This window comes from Lolium perenne, chromosome 1 (assembly GCF_019359855.2).
Source record: "Lolium perenne isolate Kyuss_39 chromosome 1, Kyuss_2.0, whole genome shotgun sequence".
Classification (NCBI taxonomy): Eukaryota; Viridiplantae; Streptophyta; class Magnoliopsida; order Poales; family Poaceae; genus Lolium; species Lolium perenne.
The window spans coordinates 217,392,232-217,418,129 of record NC_067244.2 but is presented as its reverse complement, the minus strand read 5'-3'; the positions used below and the strand labels follow the sequence as shown (position 1 = coordinate 217,418,129).

The following is a 25,898-nucleotide window of genomic DNA, read 5'->3' as shown; positions in this document are numbered from 1 at the left end:
TCCCGCTCCGGCGGCCCCCGCCGCGCCGCGCCCGTCTCCTCGCCGTCCGGCGTCGAGGGTTCCAACACCTCCGCGCCCAGAGAGGACCCCCTGGTCCGGGAACCGTCGCCGCCCCTCCGCCTGTCGTCCCATCGCAGAGCTCCCCGTACCCTGGGGAGAGGCTCACGATCCCCAAATCGTGAGATCTTGCCTCCCGGCGCGAAGGACGCCCGCCGCCGTTGTCCGCGTCGGCCAGCACCAACCTCGCCGTCGAGCGCCTGCGCCAGGAAACCACCCAAGGTAGCCCGGGCCGAGGGCCGGCGAGGAGACGAGCCATCGGAGGTAGGATCCTCCTCCGACTCAGAGACCGCCTCCACCTCCGCGAGCAGCTCCTCCGCTGCGAGAGGGCCGCCCTTCGCCCAGAACTTGCCCCAGCCTCGCGCCGTGAGCCGACCAGGTGCCGACGTCGTCCCGCACGCCGCCGCTGCCGGCGGAGGCCGCCCCACCTCGCCGGCCAGATCCGAAATTTGAAAATCGCCATGAAGGACGCCAGAGCCCGTCCGTACGGGTGAACCGTTATCCATCCCCTCTCTGTATCTCAAACAACGAAAAGCCAAACGCTTGAAAGCTGAGTTTGTAGCCATCCAAATTGGAAAGGCCAGTGTATGTCAGTTGTGAGAGGGTAGCGTGTTTGTGTTCCTAGGTTGCTTCTACATGTTCTAAGCATGTGCATGTTTTTCTCCATACGCACGCCTGAGATGAAGCCTGAGATGAAGCGGTGATTCTTGACGTCTACCACAACTATTGTGTTCATGCCAAAGAGTTGTTGATGTGTTCTTGTAACGTTGATTCTATGTTGCATAGTTGTGTTAGATTTTCCGGACGATTTGTTGTGGTTGGTGGATACTTGCTGCACATGAAAAAAAAAAAATTGCACCGATAGGATTTAAGTGTTGTGACGTTTTTGTATGTTTTTTACTAACTTTGAAAAACATGCATGTCGCGCTGATATTACATGGGTAGAATGCGGTGATTTTCTGTTGCAACGATCGGAAGCACCATAATGCAAGTTTTAGTGAATTCTTACAATTGATAATCAAGCCTATCAGGAGCTTGCTCCGCCCCGACCGCCACTTAGCATCGAAAGAAATAATTGAGTTCCGCTAATTAACAAAACTTCATCAATCTAGGGTGTGTTGTGCGTATTTATAGGGATAAGTATATGTAGGTGCTTGGGCGTGTACTGTGTTTCTAAAAAAGAGTGTAATCTTAGATGTTTAATGTATAACCTGTTTTCTGTTTTCAGTGTACTGAGTAGAAAAATTAAAGGACCATATAGAAAGAAACCAATCATATTCCGACATCAGATAGCACCGCCGGAGCAGGCTAATCTGGAGATCAATGGATCAATCGACCTCCTCATCGGAACGCATGTCACGTCGGAGCTGGACAGCAACGTACGCACGCACGCGTGCTCCGGCGATTCGGCCTGCATCAAAAATCAAAGCACCGGGAAAAGGACGGGGCAAACTAAAGAATCGTTTGCATCAACGGAAACCACTGACGACGATTTAACTAGCGATTCGCCGCTGACGGGACGATAGAGGTCGATCGAAGTCGTCGAGAGCTGGGATTCAGTTGCGGCAGATAGCAGGCGCGGCGCACGACGGCAGTGGCAGCTGACGACTCTCCCTGCTCCGGATCTTTGATGTTTGGCACCTTTTCTTTCCGAGGGGTTTGTTTATCGGCCGCGTGATATATCGTGTCGGATTGGCATCGTCTGTACAATGATGCTTCGTTGCATAGGGAATCAGTAGTATTTTTCGTGGTGGCCAGGGTCTAATTGTGTTTTAAAAAAGTATAAAGTTCACGAGCTCTAAAGGAGCAAATGATGCTTAGGCAAGTTTAATACGGAGTATATGAACTGTACAAAACATGAACAACCACGGTCGAATCATAAGATCTTAGATATTTTAGGGTCGACTACATAGAGACTGAAATGAGTGAATGAACACACTTTCTTTTGTGATAAGTGAATAAACACACTAAAAGTCTAAAACACGCATATATACATGCTATTCAGAAAAAAGAAAAAAAAACTTCTTTTTTTAAGGTAAAAAGTTAAAACTTCTTATAATTCGGAACGGTGGATGTAGCAACTATGCTGATGTTATATACACATGTAAAAGTTTTACAAACACGCAGGTTTATAATTCCAAGGCTTGATATTTCACATATTTATAGTTAACACTTTTTATAAATCTTGAATTTTTTAAAATATGATTTTCCTTGTGATTTTCGCCGGTTTCCATCATACGGTGATTTCCGTCGAATTGTCTTTTCACCTACAATAGTAGCAGGTGAACTTTTCATGGCAGATTTAGGATATGTTTTAGGGTAAAAGTTGGAGAGATTCCCACTGTAATGTCTATATTAATGAATATAAAGTAATGAGAGTTTAAAATATACAAAGGGATTAAAAAAGATAAAAAAAATTGTTGTGTCCGCAGCCAATCTCTAAATTGTTGAGCAATATTTATGTTTGATTCTATGGCTAACAAGGGCCAACTCATGATATATATTGTTTTCCATAGATTTGAAGTTGAAACTTGATTCTCGAAGATCTTTTTATCTGATAATCCAGATGCCCCAAGTTGCCAGAATAACTATTTCCATGAAAAAAGTAACATGCAGCATGGCACATTGTTATTATATTATGATTCTAACTATTCTATTTCCATGAAAAAAGGAACATGTTGCATGTCATTGTGTAAAAAAAAAAAATACCGCACTTGGCTCGAGAGGACATAAATCAAAAAAGTTTCATCTATACCAGCAGCCTTTTCACCCACTTCCCTTCCACCGGTTGTCTTGTATTGTTCCACGAGATGCTCACAAATCATGTTTTGTGGCCACTTCAGCCCGAAATGGTTCACCACACACCCAACAACTTTGTTGCCTATATATCTACGACACACTGATGTTGAAATCTACTCTAACTATTATCTTAAGTCAACATCATACTGTCATGTTAACATTGTGAATTGCGATGAATCTTGAGTTCTTGACACTAACCATAGGTGGATAAGGCGCAGCTGTATCTCAAGCAATTTAGCGTGAATGCCATGACGACTTTGGTGCGCAACCCCTGTTTTGCTACGGCGCAATTTGACTTTGTCGACTTAAAGCAATCAGAGTATGTTTTCTTTGCACATCAAAACATGTAACTCACTTATCTTTTCAAGTTCATTGTAGCTTTGAAATCTAACTTGGGCCACGATACACTAAGTTTGCATGTCGCATGCTCTAACTTGGTGTGCGATGAGGAAGGTTCATGTGATCGATTCGATAAGCCAGTAAATTCAAGTGCACAAGGTAGTCGAGGTAACCGGTGCTATATGCAAATAAGAATGTACCTAAGTATTTTGTATAAATAAGGCAAACTATGTGATCAAAAAGAGAAAAAAATGTCTACGACTCAAAGATTTTACCTTTCGGTTAAAAGTCACTTATGCACTAATATATGAAACTTTTTTTTTGCATAGGGTTAATTAGAAATAAGTTTGCACAAAACAGAAATATAGTTCACTTATCCACCAAATGGAGCTTCTCACTTATCCAACTGCAAAATAACCCTCCCTACTCATGACTTGGCTAACTTTTTCATCGCAAAAAAAACTTAGCTAGGCTTTCGGCCCGATCTAACCCCAGCATGCCCAACAAAGTCCCAAGCCTCGATCGACCAAGCCCAAACTGATGAAGTCAGCTTGACCCAAATGACCTGCTGGGCCTGTCTTCCGTTTTTGGGCACAAGCACTTGGAAGTTGGAACACAGTCCCAAATATTCCAACTCGGTTGATGGCGGATCTCGAGGCAGAAGCCACCACTACCACTCCACGATACCGCGTCTCCATAGGCGGGCACACAGAGGCGGGATCTCGTCACAATTCCCAGGAAAACCATTTTGTCTCGCTTCGAGCCAGTCCCAAACCTAGCGAGCTCTCGGCGCTTCCGATCAACGACCAATGGGCTCCATGGCGGCGGCGCCGTGCCACCTGGTGGCCGTGCCATTCCCCGGCCGCGGCCACGTCAACTCGATGCTGAACCTGTGCCGCATCCTCGCCGCCCGCGACGGCGTCTCGGCCACCGTCGTCGTCACCGAGGAGTGGCTCGGCCTGCTCGGCGGCAGCCCCGCGCTGGAGCCGGGTATCCGCCTCGAGGCCATCCCCAACGTCATCCCCTCCGAGCACGGCCGCGCCGCCGACTGGGTCGGGTTCGTGGAGGCCGTGTACACAAAAATGGAGGCGCCGTTCGAGCAACTCCTCGACCGGCTCGGGGCCGCACCCGCGGCCATCGTTGCTGACACGTACGTGCCCTGGGCTGTCAGCGTCGGCAACCGGAGGGGCGTCCCGGTGTGCATCCTCTCGGCGCTCAACGCCACCATATTCTCCGTGCATTACCACTTCGACAGGTTGCCCGTGGCTGCCGGCGGTAGCGCGGAAATAACCGGTACGTATCAGTTCTAACCTCATCTTGTACGCCCCACGTAGCGTGTTGTTCTTCTGTTTAGTTCACATTGCTACACATCAATGATACGTTATCGTGAATACTATTACTCTTAAATCTTTAATACAGATGTCGCTGACCCCAGTTTGATCGAGAGCTACATTCATGGGCTCAAATCCATCAGGCTAGCGGATCTTGAGCCGTCACACACCGACAAGACTAGGTTGGATAAAATCCTTGAAGCCTACCCTTACGTGAGGAAAGCACAGTGCGTCATCTTCAGCAGCTTCTACGAGCTCGAGAGCAGCGCCATTGATTCTCTTAGGCAAGAGCTCCACTGCCCTGTGTTCGCCGTCGGCCCTTGCGTCCCCTTCATGTCGCTCCAAGAAAACAATGTCCATCCAGCAGAAGACCAAGGGGGCTACATGGCTTGGCTGGACGAACAGCCGGCGAACTCAGTGCTCTACATCTCGCTCGGAAGCTTCCTCTCGGTGTCCTCCGCCCAACTCGAGGAGATCGCCACCGGTTTGGCGCAGAGCAAGGTCAGGTTCCTCTGGGTGCTCCGGGACACGTGCTCCCGCGTGCAGGAATTGATCCATGGAAGCAACTGCGTGATAGTTCCATGGTGTGACCAGCTGAAGGTCCTGCGCCATCCTTCGCTCTGCGGGTTCTTCACCCACTGCGGCTACAACTCCACGCTCGAGGCGCTGTACGCCGGTGTGCCGATGCTGGCTCTGCCGATAGCTCTCGATCAGCCGATCAACAGCCGGCTCATCGTCGACGAGTGGAAGGTGGGGTACGGCCTCAAGGAGAAGAGCCGGACTGACGGCGTGGTCGGGAGCGAAGTTATTGCTGAAACCGTGAAGAAGCTCATGAGTTGTGATAGCTCCGAGGGCGTGAGGAGAGCTTCGCTGATGAAAGAGGCTGCTCTCACCGCGATTGAAGGGGGTGGTTCCTCGCACAGAGACGTGACGTCTTTCATCGACTACATTTCACATTTCAAGAGCTAAATTGATTTTAATTAGAGGTCGCATTTCCGGACTAAACTCAGTATCCTGTTAGTGGAGATGTGACAGTATTTTCATCGACTACATTTCACATTTCAAGAGCTGAATTGTTCTTACTTAGAGGCCGCATTTCTGAATTGAACCCAGTATCCTATTACTGTTGATTTCTAGTACATTGGTGTTTCAGCAAAATAGGTAATTTCTTCATGAACCTAATCATTCAAATTAATTTCGTTGTGCAATATTATCTCTCTCTTTTCCCTTCAATTAGTATGTGTGCATTTAAATTCTCCTTTCAACGCCTTATTACAACAACTCTCAGGTTGTATTAATTATTAAAAGAATCACTTATTCAGAACACTTGCCACGAAGTACATGATTATTTTGTTTGACCAATCTAATAAAATTCGGAGGAGTCACCAATACCATCCAAGAAATTGGGAAAACATGAATATGCACTTGCAAAAGTATCAATGGTACCAATAAAATGGAAACAAATATGGGTGGTGAAGCTTCACCCTGTTTAGTTGTTTATGAGAACCGTTTCGCAGATTCTCGGTTAGTCGAGAATATGTTAGCGCTTGATGGATGCATATGCAATGGATGGTTTGTTTATGTCCCTGTTTTTTTTTTTTTTTTGCTGATTTTGGCATGTAAATGGTCTTTGGTGGGCCTATATGGTTTGGGATTTTTTTATTTATTATGTGGTCTATTAGTATTTGTGTTCTTTAACCGGCTACTGGATAGAGAAGAACCCGAGTCTGTGTTGTTGCATTTTCTTCTTCTTTTTGTTTGTTTTTGTAAGTCTTATTTCTGCGGTCTGGTCCATGTCACATTTCTCATCTTCTCTCTTTTTTAGCTTTTGCTAATTCTTGGAGTCCAGTCAAGCTTTATGTTGATAATCACTCTACTTGTTTTTAATGAGAAGAATCATGCTAATTGGTTTGTTAATGAGAATAAACACGTCGATTGTTGTATTTTTCTTATCATGTGATGTCACCTGGCGGATCATGGTGGTTTTACATTGGCCATATGTAGAAGTGTTTGATGGTGGGATTTTTTCATATGCAATTGCACATATATGTGCAACTGCGCATATGTGTGCAGTTGTGCAGTTCTACTATGGATTTTTGATCATGTGCAATTAAAAATATGTGTGCAATTATGTACCTATGTGTAATTACATATATGTTCTTGGTTTTAAATTTTATATATAATCTCTTATTAATTTGATTTTTCCATGTTGTTTCATAAATGGACTTGTGGTTGTTTGTTTTTTTACCACATACTTGGGCAATTTTGAACTTTGCATGTAATCTCTTTTTGTATTTTGATTTGTTTCATGTTAACTTGTAGCTTGGATTGTAGTTAATTGTTTTTAGAGTGTTATTGGGCTTCTAATGCAAGTTACCGCATCTTAGCTGATATTTTTAAACGAAATTACACACACACTTTTCCCAAATGTGCAATTTTTATATTCTTTTATTTTGTAATTTCACAAAATCTTTGTATAATTGTCAATTTTTACAAAGCTTACTACTGACTAGAATGTACCAAGCTCTAACCTGCCACCCTTTCACCCTGCAATCTACAACTAGCTAGTTGTCGAATATAAGTGGAGTCGGCCCATATCCTTGTAGTACATGGTCTCACACCCCTTCTAGTCCTTCGAGCGATAAGCTCATTTTGTTCATTAGCAACGACAGCCATACGTCCCTTTTTAGGGACATAATAAACCCTCATTTACTATGAGCTATAGGATAAATAATACTTCCTCAATCAACTTAATTACATCAATTTTTACAACTTCTTTCATTTTCGGATTGAGGTAGCGTTGATGATCAACCACATGCTTTGCATATTCTTCCAAGTGAATTCTATGCATGCATAACTTATATTCAAGTGAGAATATTCAATGGTTGTCCCATGGACCTTCAAAACATTAAGCAAACCATTGTCCTCTTTCTTTGAAAGGTTAGCAAGAATAATAATATGATATGTCTTTTTATCATCAATAAAAACATATTTTAAGTGTTGAGCTAAAGGTTTCAATTCAAAACTATGTTCAACTTTAGGTGGAGGAGGTTCTCTTAAATCATCATGTGGTATGTTTAAATCCCAAAATAGGAGGTAGGTGTGACACTTCATATTCTAATGCTTCTCTTTCTTATATTGTGAATGGTTCATCTTGACTGAGCATATATCTTTCCACCACGTCTGATGAACACAAAGGTACACAAGCAAGAGTCTCCGCTTCAACTTTGGTTATAGTTTCTCTAACAAAATGTATTTTTAGTAAACTTTGAGAAGTTAAACTATATCATTTCAATGCATAGTTAATAAACATTTTCTCTCTTAGGAAATTAATTTTAGAAATAATAGTATGTAGAAAGGTCCACCAAATATTATAGTGCAAAATGCACCTTATCGACAAGCAAGTATAATAAATTCATCATGATATTTTGTATTACCTACAAAATCTTCCACATTTTTTTATCATTAGAGCATCTCCAACAGGCGCGCCATATAGGCTGCGTGCTATATAAACCACCGATATGCAGCGCTGGAGCCTGAAATCGTTCCTCCAGCAGGCGTTGTATACGGCGCGACGCTGCAAATTTTTTTTGGGCGTGGGCCGTTTTGCCCTATCCTATGCGCTATACTTTGGGCACCGGCTGCAGCGCGCGGAATGGCTCGACGCTCGCGTGAAGAAACCCGCGCTAAAACTTCCCCCCACATAATGGATAGTGTCGACGTAGTGGGAACGGGGGTCCCGGCGGCACCGGTCCTGTGGGTGAAGGCCCTATTCAAGGTGATAAGGCATGAAGTGCACGATGTTCTGCCGAGGCAAGGCGAAAACGCGGGAGTAGCGTGCTTGGTATATATACCCCCGAGATCGCCGGACTCCCTCATCAAGAAGTCTGTGGAGACGTACAAGATCTACATCTTCAAGGAAGAGGCATTCTGACGCCGATTACGTCGAGGAAGGGCAGGGGTAGCTCATGTGGCAGAGCTTCTCGAAGATGTCTTTGACGCTATCCATAAGACATCTTCGAGGAGCTCGCCCCTAGGGGACGGCTCCGGAGGCCACGTTCTCGCCCTCGACGGGCAGCCCGGGTACCCTTGGCGGAGCGTATACAACAACTCTACGGGATCCCGTCAACAGCGAGCTAGCCCGAGGAGGCACTAGCAAGGAAGGGCCCACTCTCCACGTGCGGTGTGTTCCCGGGGGTTGGGGACGTGTCCTCCCCCGGAAGCCTCAGCTCTGCCTCCTATATAAAGGGGAGCCGAGGGTGAAAGAAAGGATCGAATTCATTGTCAAAATACACCCTACTTTTCATAGTCGAGCACCTTTGGGCTTCCGGGTCTTCAATACTTCGAGACGTAGGCTTCCAGACAACCTCGGGTACTTTATTTGGCAGGCCCTTCCGGCATGCCTATGTCAAGCGCCACCTGGCGTCATCCCCCTGGGAGGGTCGCAGGCGCATTGATCACTCGCCAGGAACAGTGTGCACTGTCGCACTGAAGAAGGTTGACAATATGGCTCGGAGACGTCGCGTCAAGGTTGGCGGAGCAACACGCGTGCTCGACGATGGCTCGGCCAACTTGCCCCCCCCCCCCCCCTGCTCCATGCGGCGGTTGCAACCTGTTAGGACAGGTGACGCGCATGCAACTATATCTTGTGAAAACACCTTGAGGTATAGAAGGAGGTCCATACCTAAGTAGAAAAGGGTTAGCCCAGTGTGAGTACCAAGGTGTTGTAAGGAGGAGGAAGAGGGAGTCCCAGCTCCCTGTGTACCGCAATGTGAGACAGTACTCAGACATGCATGGCGTAGGGGTTTGCATTACGTGCCCTGGACGTGGGTAAAAACCACGTGAAACTATGTGTTGTGTTGGTCCAGGTTGCAGCACCACGCGCCCACTTCCGAACAAAAAAGGGGTGAGGATCCCCGGTGTACGCTTTTCGGGGATGCGACATCTGGCGCGCCAGGTAGGGGACGCCCGTGCTGCATCCAGGATCGACTCCTTCGACAAGCATGGTCGGAAATGGAAAACGGCCCGGCCACCACGCTTCGACTGCTGGCCGCCTGCTCGGCCGCTCACCACGCTCCACATCCCGCCCACTCCACCGGCCACCAAGCTCCGCCTGCCGTCACCCGACACGTTCTTGCCGCCGCTCTGCCGCCCACCACACTCCGCCGCCCACCCTCTCCGCCAGCCGCCGACCGCTCCTACGGCTGCTCGGCCGCCCGCTGCCCACACGCGTGCTCGCCTCAGCCATGCATCCTCGCCGCCCTGCTCTGCCTTCTCTGCCCGAATCCAACCGGCGCCCAACTCCATCGACCACCGTCCGATTTTTGCTAATCTCCAGCCGTACGTGAAAGTTCGCCAGAATTTGGTCGAATTCCGGTGAGTCTATATGCGAAGTGTGTTGTCGTGAGGTGAATTTTCGCAATGGCTAATGCGTTGACCGTTTACAGATCGGCCTGGAAAACAACCTCCGAAACTTTATCTATACAGATCGCGGGCTCAAATTCGGAGTGCCTGCAAAAAGAATTACGGATTTGCTATGTCTCAGGTGACTGAGAATTCCTTATGTCTCAGTCGATTTTTTCAGCCGTTGGATCGTGCTTTAAGATGCGTGCTGTTTTTGGGTTGTCCTGGGTTGTCCGTTACCCAGTATCGGCCTGTTGGGCCTGGTCTGCCTGTCTTGACCGCTATTTTTTTTCTGTCTGTGTCATTTCTGTGGAGAAGCATTCGAAGCAGCAAATCCCCTTCCGCGCTGAAGGCGGTCGGTGAGCTCGCCGTCGCCGTCGCCTTCCCCGTCGCCGTCACCTTCCTCGTCGCGTCGCCTGTCCTGTCGCCATCGCCTTCCCCGTCGCCTCGCCTTCTCCGTCGCCATCGCCTTCCCCTTCGCCGTCGCCTTCCCCGTCGCCTTCCCCGTCGCCATCGCCTTCCCCTTCGTCGTCGCCTTCCCCGTCGCCGTCGCCTTCGTCCGCCGCCGCCGTACCCTCGACAGAATCCGTAAGTTTTCCGCCGCCCCCTCTCTCTCGTTCGATTCGTATACTTCTCCGTGCGCATGTTCCATGTAGATCTCTATCTCACTGTTTCTAAAACGATGAGCTCCTGTGGCATGGATGTAGCATGACTGTGTTGAATTGTTGATGTGCCTCAGTAACATTGATTTTGTTTTTGTCATATATTATGTGACCAATTTTGTTTGTCTCTTGACAAATTGGTACACAACATGTAACTAGAATCACAGGGACACAGGAAATTAGTGAAGTAAGTAAGAGTACCAATAGCTTATATGAGCATGAATATTGGATTCCTACTGTCTACTCGTTCTAAAACTGCAATCCTATGGATTTATGTGTCTACGAGGCTAGCCAACTACTTAGAATCAGAGTTCTATGATGGGGGCGACTATGTCTGTGGCATGTTTTATATGTGTTTCCATTGTTCATGCCTGATATCTAGCTGATTCCTCATGACCTACATTTTTTGTTTTTGTATTTTTCTTTTTAATTATCATGTGGTTTATTGATCCAGAAAAGTATGTAGAAGACCTTATTTTGTGTTTATATTTTTGAATTGGACTAGAACAATGGAAGAAGCTACAGAACAAGGGATTTCTTTGATTAATCAGAATGATACACATCTTGTGCAGAGAAACCGTAACTCTGATAGTAGCGATGAGGTAAGAAATTTTTTATAAGTCTGCTTATTATTTACTTTATTTGTTTCTGCCATTCAATTGGTTTTGTTCATGCAATTTATACTTTCTCTGAAACTTTTTTAGGATGGATGTGACTCTGAAGAAGAAATAATTGTACTTGAGGCTGTGAGTTCAATTGTAAGATTCATCCACTTTTGTTTCTGCCATTCAACCTTCTCTTGGCTAGCCATTGGTCAAAATATATATATGAAAAGAATAACCTTAATCATGTTAATATAATCTTGTTCAGATAAAAAGAAGTCTAAAACGAAAGCGCAGACCTAGTAATATTCACAAGCAGAAAAGGACGGTGAGTTGTCAATCTGTGCTTAATTTATTTTCTAATTTTTGCAGTTTATTTATCTTTTTGATTTTCTGTTTATGATCTATACCATGCAACTCATAGTTTTTTTGTTGTTTTTTAATATATTAGAAAATTGTTCGAGATAGAAGACAAGGAAGACAAGTTGTTGACAAAGATGTTTTATCTGCAAAAACCAGATATAATGTGAGTTCACTGGTTCAGATAATGCAAGATTTTGATGAAATCCAGAAGGGGTATCTAAGAGAAATAGATTTTGGAGCCATACTTGATCTCACTAGTGGTACTGTTCCATGGTCCTTTGTTCAATGGCTAGCCGATCATGTTGATATAAAGAAAGAAGGATTTGCTTTTCAGCAGAAATTTATTCCAATCGATCCGTAATCATTTGGTCATGTCCTCGGTGTTCCAGCCATAGGTATTCCTGTCCCTCCAGAATCCAAGGTCACGACAGCTGAATTCCTTCAGTTTTTTGGATTATCAGAAATGCCACCCATCAAGTTCTTTCGCGATAAGATAAAAAAGGGCCAAGAGAAGGTTGAGTTCATAAGGTGCTTCATGATTGTAGCCCTTTCATCTTTCTACTATCCAACTTCAAGTACAAAGCCGAGCACAGCTTATCTTGGCGCCCTTATGAATGTTGAGATCATCAAGAGTTACAATTGGGCAAAATACTTTCAAGAGTGGAATTTATGGTATATCAAGAAATACCAAAATTCATCATCAACTTTAGTTGTATGCAACTTCTATATCGCGGTGAGCCTCTCAGATCTTCTATATGTACTATTTTATCTTAATTTGTTTATTCCTAGTTTTTCATTTCAAGTATAACATTTGTAAATCTGCCTACATCAGGTGAGATATCTTGATTTTCTAGACTTTGGATCTGTCCAAATCCAATCTTCTCTCCCAAGGATATCAGTGTGGAAAGGAGATATGATTAAAGAGTACATCAAGTGGGACATGGATGAGGACAACTTTTATGGCAAGCTCCAAGTAAGTATAATATGAATTCATATGTATGCATCAAACAACAAGGAATGATATGATTTCTGTTTGCTTATCAATTTCTTATCAATTCAAATCTGTTTCTGGTATATATGTAAGAGAAATTAATATGTTGTTACCCTTTTCTTTTCTTTGAAAAAGATCAATGATATTAAGGATACATGTTATGGACAAGCTTCTTCATTCAGTGCTGCTTCCAGTGGGTTCTCTATCGAGCATTTTAGATTGTCTCTTGATTCTTTCCAACAGTCCTCTTTGAGTGATAAGGTTACTCTTTTCCTCCTCTTTTTTAATAGTTACAACACATTTCTTTTCTCTGAAATAATTTCATTACTTGATTGTTTTCGTGCACTTACATTTGTCCTGGTGTCTATTTCAAGCAGGTAAAAACCAGTATCTCCTCATTGTTTGAGGAATTTGCTCAAAGTGAAACACACTCAAATTGTTCCAAAGTTCAAGATCTTCTCATTAATGTACTACATTGCCTGGTAGAGAATAAATGCATATGTTCACAAAGCACTGAGAAATTGAATTGCTCTTCACAAGATGAAAACATATCTGTTGGTACTAACATGGAATCTGGTGACACTTTGAAACTGCCCTCAACTGATACAAGCAAAAACCAGGAAGGAAACCAAGGTTGGTTTTGTCAATAAAAGACCCAGAGCTACCATATTTCAGTTATTATATGCCTAAACCTTTTTCTTCTCTCTCTTTTTTCATCATCACAGGAAACTCAGTTAGATGTTCTGGCAGCCAACAGTCCAACAATTCGGCAAATGCAACTAATTTGCTTCACGAAGAACAACTACCAAAGACCAAGCAACTTCAAAAAGATTCAATGATTGCAACAACAGATCAGGTTAGTTATCTTTTCTATACCACTATCTGTATGTTTTTGAAATAGTTCTACATTATAATAGCTTTTTTTAATATGTTATCCTTCTTCTAAATAAATGAATACAGATAATTTCACGACTTGTTGAACCTATGCACGATGTTAATAGTGCATTGCTTAACTTACAAATAAAAGACCCAGAGCTACCACATCAAACCAGAAAGGTTGGAAGAACATATGTTTTTATTTTCTTTCTGAATAATTCTTTTTTATGTTCATATCTCATGTTTATTTTGTCTTTATTACATCAAGGATGAAAGCAAAGAAAATTTTGTTGCTGAACAATCATATGGTAATAGCGCTAGCTTAGATCTCATGTTGAATAATGGAAAAGATGCTGTAGGTTTGAATTGTGATGCCCACACATCCAGAGGTAATTTTTCATGTGCCAAACCTTCTATTTTTTCCACCACGCTTTCTTTTATTTTCACTACTCTTAGAACTAACCTCATAACTTCTAATTTTTACATTTCTTTTATCCAGTTCACACAGATCATGACTTATCGCACAAGAAGGACGAACCGGAAGAAATTGTCAACTCAGAGTTTACCACTCCACAAAAACTTCATGCGATGTTTACAGGAATCAATAACATGGGTAAGAGATAACTGTTGTGTTTCAGTTTTCCTAATATTAAATACTTGGTTTGAATTTGACCACATTTATCCCAAATACTTGTATCTAATTATTAAATTTGATGTTCTCTAAGAAGGAAAAGAAAATTCAGGAACAGACAATTCATCTGGTCGCAAGAGCAGTTCCATCCAATGTGGTCAGAGAACACATAACTATGAATCCCAGTCATTGTCAGGCAAAAACATAAACAGAAAGTTATCTGCAACCAACAGCAATCTAGAATTAAGTTCTGAGTCAAGAATTCAAAGTTATTCGAGTCATCAGTATGATGGGTTTGAGAATATCGGCATTGACGATTTTGAGGTATGTTATATTTCTATTTTTCCATTTTTGCTTCTGTTTTGCCAATGCAAATAGTTTCGGTTCTGGTATTTGATTCAACGAAAGACGGGCGTAGTAAGCCGAACGAAGAGTGAATGCTCAATACCTTTACCTGTTAATTCAATGGTTGACTTGTGGCTCTTGCCCAAACTAGTAAGATCTGGAGGTCTCGATCTTTGCTGTTAGTGAATAAGTGTGTTCTTTTTGTTTTATTTGAGTGTCCCAGCTCAAGAAAAGAGATGATGCAGCTCAAGCCCTATTGTTAGAAATTGGATTCGACGAATAACTAGGAGATAGTTGTCTCACACTAGAGCCTGTAAGAATTGGCCTCTTTCTTTTTTTTATTGAACAAAACTGCAACCCTACCAGGGTTGCATATTTTCTTTTGTTGAAGAGTTGTGTGTAACTAAACATATGAAATGTGTATCTACTGTCTACTTTAATTTATTATTACAACCTGCTCAACAAACGTGACATTCAAACCAACTTCTGCATATTTCTTTGATAAACATGCAACTTCTATCTGGTTATACAAATCGTTGATATACATATAACTTTGAGAAACGTGCAACTTTTGACTTTTTGCTATGTCATTTTTTTAATTGATGTCTACTTGCACCTTTTGTCGAGATACGTGCAACTCAACCCGGGTTGCACGTATCTCAAAGAAGCACGAGGGTTGAGTTGCACGTTTCGTCGAGATACATGCAACTAATCATGGATTCACTTGCACATTGCATCAAGAAACGTGCAACCCGGCAACCCAAACGGGTTGCAGGACAATTTCTCGAAGAGAGTTATATCTAGTTTGACTTTTCCTTTTTTTGAAATATGTCAAAGTAGTGTCTACATTATCTTTGGGGTTACACCTTTCATCGAGATATGTGCAACTCAACCCCGGGTTAGTCAAGATATGTGCAACTCAACCCTGGGTTGCATGTTTACTCAAAGAAATACGAAACTAAACGTGCAGGTGGCGGTGCGTGGAGTGGGATTATCCTATCTATTTTTTGGATTGTTGTTGTGCACTTGCACATTTCTTCCAGAAATATGCATATAATCCCTGGTTCACTTGCACTTTTTCTTCATTGTATGTTTGTGATTTGCAAGTTACACTTTTTGTCAAGAAATATGTGGTTGCACGTTTCTCGAAGAAACGTGCAACCCAATAAGAGTTGCACATTTTTTAGATGCAAATTTCTTCGAGAAGCTTGCAACTCAAATATGGGTTGTACAATTGTTCTGAACATGAGTTTTGCACTTTGACTTGCTTGTCCTATCTATTTTTTGGATTTGTTGTTGTGCACTTGCACATTTCTCCGAGGTACATGCAACTCAACCCCGGGTTGCACGTTTCTCGTGCAACCCAATAAGATTTGCACATATTTGAGTTGCAAATTTCTTCAAGAAGCATGCAACTCAAATATGATTTTTTCATTTGTTGTGTGCTTGCACATTTCTTCAAGAAATATGCAACTCACCCTTGGGTTGCATGTTTTCTCAAAGAAATATGAAACTAAACGTGGAGGTGGCGGTGGGTGGGGTGGGATTGTCCTATCTTTTTTTGGATTGTTGTTGTGCACTTGCACATTTCTTTTGAGAAATACGCATCTAATCCCTGGTTCACTTGCACTTTTTCTTCATTGTATCTTGTGATTTGCAAGTTACACCTCTTGTCAAGAAATATGTGGTTGCACGTTTCTTGAAGAAACGCGCAACCCAATAAGAGTTGCACATTTTTGAGATGCAAATTTCTTCGAGAAGCTTGCAACTCAAATATGGGTTGTACAATTTGAGTTGCACTTGCACATTTCTTCGAGGTACATGCAACTCAACCCCGGGTTGCACGTTTCTCAAAAAAACGTGCAACCCAATAAGATTTGCACATATTTTGAGTTGCAAATTTCTTCAAGAAGCATGCAACTCAAATATGATTTTTTCATTTGTTGTGTGCTTGCACATTTCTTCAAGAAATATGCAACTCAATCCTGGGTTGCATGTTTTCTCAAAGAAATATGAAACTAAACGTGGAGGTGGCGGTGGGTGGGGTGGGATTGTCCTATCTATTTTTGGATTGTTGTTGTGCACTTGCACATTTCTTTTGAGAAATATGCATCTAATCCCTGGTTCACTTGCACTTTTTCTTTCATTGTATCTTGTGATTTGCAAGTTACACCTTTTTGTCAAGAAATATGTGGTTGCACGTTTCTCGAAGAAATGCGCAACCCAATAAGAGTTGCACATTTTTGAGATGCAAATTTCTTCGAGAAGCTTGCAACTCAAATATGGATTGTACAATTGTTCTGAACATGAGTTTTTGCACTTTGAGTTGCTTATCCTATGTATTTTTTGGTTTGTTTGTTGTGCACTTGCACATTTGTTCGAGGTACATGCAACTCAACCCGTTGCATGTACCTCGAAGAAATGTGCAACCCAATAAGATTTGCACATATTTGAGTTGCAAATTTCTTCAAGAAGCATGCAACTCAAATATGATTACTTCATTTCTTGTTTGCTTGCACATTTCTTCAAGAAATATGCAACTAATCACGGGTTCACTTGCACTTTTTCTTCATAGTTTTTGTGGTTTTGCAAGTTACACCTATCGTCGAGAAATATGTGGATGTAGTGTCTATCTTCAGTTACACCTTTCATCGAGGTAGATGCAACTGAATCCTAGGTTGCACGTTTCTCAAAGAAACGTGCAACCCAATAAGAGTTGCACATATTTGAGTTGCAAATTTCTTCAAGAAGCATGCAACTCAAATATGATTCCTACATTTGTTGTGAACATGAATTTTCTGCGGTTTGACTTTGCTTTAGTGTGTGTTCTTTCACATTTTTTTTACATATGTTTTATCTGAACTATCTTTTTCTGCATAATAGATTGATGATGGTAGACCATCATTATCATTCAGGGAAAGTTGGCTTGCAAGCCCAAGAGGACAGGTGATTTTTTTTCTAATTTTTTGTTTGTAATGCAATCAAGTATGATTTTCTTTTCCCTCTGTTTCACATACACATAACATGGATTGGTATTTTTTAGGTGCTTAGACATGAACATATGAGAAAGTTAGCACAAAGGCAGTCTGCGAGTATAAATGAAGAAGGATTCCAACATCCTCAAACCACTTTCCATGCTGTTCATGTACCTTCTGCTCGAAAGGTTGATTCGTTTCGAACAACAACATCTCCACAAAGGACAAATTCTGTTCCCAGCTCCAATTCACCTGCAAGAAACGGAGGAAATGACATAATATCAATAGTATGTGTGCATATAACAAATTCTGTGTTTATCTTAATTCTATACATGGTGTATCTCTAATTTTGTAATATATGCATCTATATATATTTTTTACCTCTATATGGCTATCTACCTTTTGCATTAACATCTATAGATATTATGATGTACTGATGTTGATTTTTTCAAAAATCAGAGCTCGCAAGAATCTCCAGAGGTTGTTTTTCTGAAGGAAATCAGAGGCAGCGAAATCAACAACTCGCAAGACGGTTATGATGATGTTTACATTGGAAAACATCGGCTAAGCCCAGTCCGGAGGCATACATCTGAGGCCATTGATGCAATGTATGACAAGGAAAACCTATCTAACCAGAAATCCCAAGCAAGCTCCTCATCAATATTGCCACCAAGGCGTATAGTAATGCCAAGCAGATATGTTTCATCTCCTTATGATGAAAACATATCGAGTTATGAACAAGATCAAGATCAAAAAAAGCACTATCAAGCAATTATCCGTCTCGCAAATATGGATGGTTACAAGCAGTAAGTAGAGACCAATGTACCGTTTCTGTCTTTTTTTCACATATTATTTAGTTGTTGAACATTCTATTTTTTCCTTACATGCTTTTCTTATACTTTCTAAAACAATAAGATGGCTATTCAAATTGGTAACTGTAAGGTCAGTGTGGAAACTTTTGGGAATTCTTTCAAACCTGGAGGAACTGTTGAAGCTTGGGTCATAAACTTGTATTGCCGTATCCTATTCTTGTCTAACCACCCAAAAACCTCAAACAGACACACATTCTTCCATACATCAAGTGTAAGTTATTTCTCTATATATTTTTAATCTATGTCCTCTTAATAGTTACTGCATAACAATCTAATTTATCTTCTATATAGTACTGACCGATATTTTTTGTCATGTTGCAATAACAAACTGAAATAGGAATATTTTCTTGAAAAATGGGAGAATGAATCAAGAAGATTGTACATGAAAGAACAAGCCATTAAAGCTTTTGAAGGAGCTGGAAAAGCAAGGAAACTACACTTGACAGATTTGGTATTTTTTATTTTTAATCTTTTCATTGTTTCTTTGCTTTTTCATAAATCATTTTCTTTTATAAGTTTAACCAAACCACTTTTCCTTGTTTGGACAGTTGCACTTCCCATCCCTGTACAACTACCACTGGTTCCTATTCACTGTTGACATAAGGGACAAAAAGTTCATCTTTATGGACTCCCTTTTTGACAAGAATTCAGATTTACACAAAGAAGTTGATAATCGAATGGTACCTTTTCTATCATGGTTTCTTTCTTACTTTTTCCCAGTAAACACTATTGATTTTTATATCTAATGGTTATTTGTAATACATTTACCTTGTGTTATGTGGAAGATTATGAACTTTGGAAGAACTTGGAGTGAATGCTGCTTGAAAGAGATTAACTTCCAAGAATTTGAAGTCATCTACCCACCTGTACCAAAGCAAAGAAATGGGTACGTTTATGTTTTTACAGTCTTATACCGTTTCTACTTTGTCTTCATTACTGTTTTGTTTTATATGACTGGAATCTGCTCTTTCTCTCTTTTATAAAAATCAGGAAAGACTGCGGAATACACTTGATGAAAAGTATCGAACTATTTAAGCCAAGAACTAGTTTGATGGGAAAATTTTCACACAAAGATATTCCAGATTTTCGAATTCAGATGGCTAATGAGATGATGTTCTGCGAACACAACGAGATGCATGAAATCCAGGAAGCTGTGATGACATTTAAACCTCATGTAAGATATTTCTGTTTTGTAATTTTTTTGTTTTGTTTCCTAATCATCTGAATTAATTTTTTAATCCAATATGCAACTTATTTGTTAGTAGTATGGCAGGCTATGCCTTTTTTGCTTTCATGAATTTTTCTAATTTTGTTACTTTCTGATTCCCAATATGAATTTAACATCAATAAACATGTTCATGCTTTCAACTTATAATAGTTAATGCAAATGGGTACATACAATGGTTATGATTAATATGAAGTGGAGAGCTTATGATCATGAGCTGTCAGGTGTTTAGTCATAAATCTTTGTACTATCTTTTATTTCACTCCATTAATTGACTACTTTGTCTGTTTGTTTTCTCCAGGTTCATGGCTCATATGCAAGGATGGGGGTGATAAAGAAATCAAGTTCTCCTGTGTATTTTCAATATGTTAGAAAAAGGCTTTAGTAGTTCCAAGTTTATTTTTATTTTTATGTAAAGAGAGTTTTTGCGTCGAACTCACTGGTAAATTTTGAGGGCCAAATCGAAGATATAGTTTTTGGCTAAATGCACAACCACTATGTGCTATAGTTTCTATGGTTATGAGTTGACAGAACCCCATCTGGTGATGTTATGTTTTGGGCAAGTCACAATCGTTCTTTTCAGTTATATCTGTTGCACTCTACAACTATGTGTGTTCATATATGTTCATAATATATGTATAGAGTTTCTCTTTTTCTATAATTCAAAGTAAATTTGGCACATCATACATTTTTTCTGCAATCATTTTCCTTTTTGCACTTTGGCAATGTTGTTTTAATTTTGTACTATGCAAAAAAGATATGCTGAGTTTCAGCGCTGAGTTCCAGCGTTGTGCCACTGTTTAAGCATATCGGACGCTGCCTTATCTACTTACTGTCAAAACTTCCAGGTTTGTTTTTGTCGTCCACTATCTACTTACTGTCACATTTTACTCACGAATGCATGGTGATCTTAGCAAATCTGTTCCTTTTGTCCTGATATTTCTTGATATAACTTTTCTGAGGAAATGGCTACATGTAGTTGGAAATGTGCTTGTTTGTGCAAAAAATTTAAATAGTACAAAATACTGTTTTACGCAAGCTATTTTATAAGGCAAATAACGTATGTGCTAGGAAACACCTTTTTTTAGCATGTTGGTTGTTTTGTGCTTCTTGCAAAATACACTTAGCTACTCACTTAGAGTACATCATATGTTTTTAATCTGTGTGTCCTATCTAAAGAACATATCATTCAACATAATGCATAGCACATCACTTAGAATAGTTCTTAAACACAAAGTAAAATATTAAGAATTACAATTCATACTCAATCATAGTTTAAATCTCTTTTTTAGTACAACTTATATCAGTTCTTCTAACTGTTCATGTTTTTCACTTTCTGAATCTGAAGGATCACACTCAATCATGCAGACGAATCATGCTGTCCGTATGATGTAAGTCTTCCATTACTTCTCTTTTGTCTTTCTTGCCTTCTTGCTACTTGCATCTGTATCATTTTTCTTCGCTGAAATACATTTAATTCCAAACTTGTTAGATGAAAAAATAGGTATGACAAAATTAAACCAGCTTCTTTATGCACATAGTTTATACCTCTAGGGTTAGGTTTCGACTTCTTGTTGTTTGGAAACAATGATGCATCCAAGTGTAAATTTCCACATGTTTGAATATTATGGTAATGTGACCCGCAGTGGCTGCATGTAATCTGTTGTTTCCCCAAAAACTCCTCTGCAAATGTCCTGTACCTTCCATCCGGCTTTTGCTTTGCTGAACTAGTTGGTCTTCCCTTAGACTTCACAACCTTGGGATCATTTAAGTAACCATATTCACTTTGAATATCACCAAGATCACCAACTTGTTCATTAGTTTTATCTTTGGGATCTACTTGTTTTGCTTTCTCCTCAGCCAATGTCATTGCATCTAATTTCTCTGCAATCTTCTTGACTTCTTGTGTGACAAACAGGTATTTCTCATTACTTTTCGAGCCATCAGATGCTACATTGATGCAAACCTTGGATAGCACATTAAATCTCAGTTGGCTGCAATCTCCTGTCATCTCCAAAGGTACATTGTACCTCAAATCTCTTATATCTTTCTTCTCTCTTGGCTTCCATCTAGCAATAAAATATTTTTCTGGAATTTGTACAAAGTTTAGATGGATAAGAACTTTAAGAACATGAGAGCATAAAATTCCATCCTTGTTGAACTTGGAACAAATGCATGTGAAATCTTCACTTGATAAATCAACAATAACTAGGTATTTTCTTGTTCTGTAATCTCTCGTTGCAGCCAGGCCAGATTTGAACACTTCATATTTCTTGTTTGTCTCAACCTCTTGTACATGTAGATAGGAAGTAAATTTCAGTTGCTTCTGAAACCTATAAAATATCTTCCTATTATATATCTTTCCAGCATGCACTTCCATATCATTTCCACACCAATATGTAGGTGTTGTTGTTCTTGTGATGGAATCTTCATGTATCTCATTTTGTTCAATATTTTCTGCTATCTTATCATACTCAAATGTAAAGTCACGACACTGTATGTTGATCCAACATTATCTTTGAAAACAGCATTGGTGCCTTCGCTCCTTGCTGCACTGTGAATAAACGGGAAGAAGTCATTCTTGAAGAATACAGGTATAAACTTCTTTCTATTCTCCCACATTGTTTTCAAGTACTTAAGGTTGCCGACTTCATATTTCTGTATCATTTCTTGCCATGATGCTTCAAACTCTGCCACTATCAATGAGAAATGGATAGTGTCTTTGAATTCATTGTGTAGATTAGGTATTTTTCCAAAACTTCTTGGGTGCTTCTCTTCAGCTTTCTTTACAACATGAAAAAGGCAATTTCTGTGTACAGTGTGTATGAAAACCGCAGGAATTGCTCTTGCCATAGCTGCATCTTGATCTGTTATAATTGTCTTTGGAGACTTTCCTCCCATGCATTTCAAGAAAGTTAGGAATAACCACTCAAATGTCTCTGCACTTTCATTCTAAAGGATGGCACAACCGAAAAGGCAGTTGTCACCATGTCCCGTTACTCCAACAAAAGGGGCAAACGGCATGTTGTATCTGTTGGTCTTGAATGTGGTGTCAAAACTGATACAATCACCATATAGCTCATACATTCTTCTAGATGTAGCATCACACCAGAAAATGTTCTCCACTGTATTTGTTTTCTTGTCCACTTTGAAATCATAGTAGAACCTTGGATCATCAGATTGTTTCTTCTTAAAATATTCAAGAGATTGCATCATGTCATTAAGCCTGCTCTCTTTTCTCATTGCAGTTCTTAAGTTGCTCACAAACTTTTTGGTATATGGAACAGCCCTGGAACAACCACCTCTCAAGTAAGTTAGTATTGCCATGATTTTTCTAGTCGGAAGCTTCACTGAATTAAATGTCCTTATGAAAAGCTTCTCTTCATTTGTCATGTGTTTATGTGACCTCAAAAATCTAGATTCTTCAAGTGGCTCAACTCATGGTTGTGTTCCATATTCAGACTAGTTATCACCCATTTATCTCCTTTGAGAGTCACAATCATTTCAGCAAGACAACCTGTAATTTCCACATTGTTTCTTTTCCTCTTTTTAGGTTGATCTTTAGGTGGAACACCTGGCGGTGGTGAAGACTTCAAAGGTTCAGTCTCTCCTTTCTCTTGCATTTTCTTCCTTTTAGTTTCTTGCCTCTTCAGATCTCTTTTTCTCTTCCTTTCTTCTTTAGTTTCTTCATCCAAAACATTCCCAGAGCGGTTGCATTTGAAAGTATACCTAGTTGCTTTATTATTCTTTCTGCAATGATAGTTTCCTGCTATTTTAGCTGAAAACCCAATTATCTCTGAGTAAGTGTTGTAGAACTCAAAAGCAGCCTCATGTGTATCAAAAACCTGATCAATATGTGGTACATGGTGGCTACGCACTTCCCGACTGCATGTTTGAGCGGCCTTTAGACTTTCATTCTCAAGAAATATTTCGATATCTTCTTGAGTCAATTCTTGTACAACATCTTCTCCCACTGACCTTACTTCACCATCACTTGCTTCTCCTTGTAATTCAACTGTGCTAGCAACATTCGGTTCCTCTCGATTATCAGGAATGTCAGGCTAAGAGCATTCTTGTTCCGCACCATCACTGTTGTCCGAGTTCTGACTGCGGGGGATTAACCCATGTATCATTGTATTTGTATGCACTATCCCCTTGAGCATCTCGAATACTCATCCTGTTGGCCATTTCTCAAGTATGTGTCATTCAAACTGCAGGCATTACCTCCATGAGCATAATCTTGATCACTGTTATGAACATATTCACTTCTGCCAGTTATCATGAACATTTGATTCTGGAATTTCACAGTAAAGGACAATTAGAGAATATAATACGTGTTAAACATGAAATGTTTTTGTAGGTCTTGTTAAAATTGATCAACATTTTATTACCTCGGTACCCATTGGTCCATTGAGCAAATCCATGAAACTACCTTCACCTTGCTGAAAATATGAAAACATCAGTTCAATCAATCTTTGAATTATTTTTTCAATAATAGGAGAACATATAGAACTTTTTGTTTGTGCATTAACCTGAGAAAGTTGCATCGATTCAATGCTCTGCATCATTTGAGAGTATGTCATGCCACTGGCTTGTGATGGGTTCAGCTGCATTTTTCATGTTAATATCAGATATATACAATCAGATATATACTACTTTCATTTCTTCATAATTTTAGATTCTACACTCACTGCATTTTCTTGGGTATCTATGCTTGCAGGCTGTAGGTCTAAGTGACAGGGCGGAGGAACCTGTAGAAAGGACAAACATTTGTCATTCAAAATGTCAGCTACAGGAATAGAAGTTAAGTTAACTATAGTGTAGTCCCTATGATCATATAAAATGAAAATTCTTCAATACTGCCTATGTGTTCACTTTTTTAAGTGCAAACCAACTGTGTAGACTGTACATGCAAATCGAAAGTTTTCCTTTTGAGTTTTATACTGCATTTTACCTGTGTACACTCTACATGATGTTGATCTTCAAAGAATTCAACCTGAATAAAAGCAAAACATGTTGAATTGTTTCAAAAAATAGATTCAGACAAATAGATTCAAGAATGTAAAAGTGTTACTGAAACTAGTCAGAGAACTAAAGTTTGACTTATCTTGTTACCTGTGGATCAGATGAAGATGATACAATAGAATTGCTAAAGAGAAGCTGCTCTGAATATGTTGATGATTGGTCGAAATTCCAAGGTTGCCCATGCAAAGGTGTGTAAGATGAAACCTACATTTTTAAGATCGTTTTTAAATTGTCAATTTGTTTCTACAGCATACTTATAGAAAATTGCAAGTTCTGCCATATGTCAACAAAGGATTACCTGACTTTTGCCTTTGAGGAATGAACCATATGATGCATATATACTTGCCTCTTTAAATGCTCTTGCATTTCCTACAAATTTGTGAAAATCTGTTATTTTTTCGTGTTTGTATATGATGCATATATTCTTGCCTATTCAAACTGCAGGCATTTCCCACACAAGCACTGGCCAGATGGCCATCCAATTACTGCTACTCAAGCTTCTTATGCAGCAGCATGTCAATTTTTTAGCAGCTGCTGCTCTGCTAAGTAAGTACACTTTTGTAGTCATAAGAAATGTTATCCTAACTGTACTACACTAACACTCACAAGAGAAGTTAGAGCTGTAGACTAAAATAAGGGTTGTGGTGCATGCCGATATCGCTGTTTTTGCCTTGTTCTAGCTGTTTTATCATAGCATTATATATGTTTAAGCAATTGTGTTATAATCTTCCATGGAATTGTTATTCTTACTGGTAACTCTGAATCTGTCATATGTCTATTTGTTTGAACTGCAACAGGAATAGAAGTGTAGTCCCTATCATCATATAAAATGGGGCGGGAGGTGTGCAGCGCTCGCAGGATGCCGATGTCGGCAGCTAGACTAATACTACATGGAAGAAAGCACAGGTACTCTTAAGTAATGGCTTCAGTCCAGTCCAGTTAAGTTATCTTTTGTTGCGCCAACAAGAAACAATAAAACATATGGAAGTATGGCACTCGATCAAACTTGCATGGAAGGTAGTGCCTTGCTTCTTTTCCCCTTCCATGTTGTAATATGCATTTTGTTTTGCCTTTTGACTGACAAAATTTGTGGTTGAAACTGTGGAGTTCTAACAGTAGAGTTCAACCTATGTTTTATCATAGCATTATATATGTTCTAACAGTAGAGTTCAACCTGTGTAGACTGTTCATGCGAATCGGAAGTTTTCCTTTTTTCTGTTTATAGTGCATTTTACCTGTGTACATTGTACATTTTACCTGTGTTACCTGTAGTTAACTTAACTTTTATTTCTTGGAATCTAATCTTTTTTTCTTTGAACTGCTACTCAATTGGAATCAATTTTTTCAACACAGGAATCAACAATTGAGAAGAGGACATGATCTTTTCTGATGCACAAGGTAC

General features: G+C 40.4%; 1 protein-coding gene and 1 long non-coding RNA gene across 2 annotated transcripts; both read left to right on the top strand.

Moving 5' to 3' along the window:
* The first annotated feature begins 3,914 nt into the window (after positions 1-3,914).
* On the top strand, positions 3,915-5,678 carry LOC127318779 (UDP-glycosyltransferase 87A2). Its single transcript, XM_051349256.2, has 2 exons — positions 3,915-4,488; positions 4,615-5,678. The coding sequence occupies exons 1-2, from the start codon at positions 4,005-4,007 to the stop codon at positions 5,493-5,495; spliced, it is 1,365 nt and encodes a 454-aa protein (XP_051205216.1). The 5' UTR covers positions 3,915-4,004; the 3' UTR covers positions 5,496-5,678.
* Positions 5,679-11,132: 5,454 nt separating this feature from the next.
* On the top strand, positions 11,133-11,521 carry LOC127318793 (uncharacterized). The gene is made up of 3 exons (XR_007862117.2): positions 11,133-11,193; positions 11,296-11,349; positions 11,462-11,521. It is a non-coding gene; the product is annotated as an uncharacterized lncRNA (long non-coding RNA).
* The last annotated feature ends 14,377 nt before the right edge of the window (positions 11,522-25,898 follow it).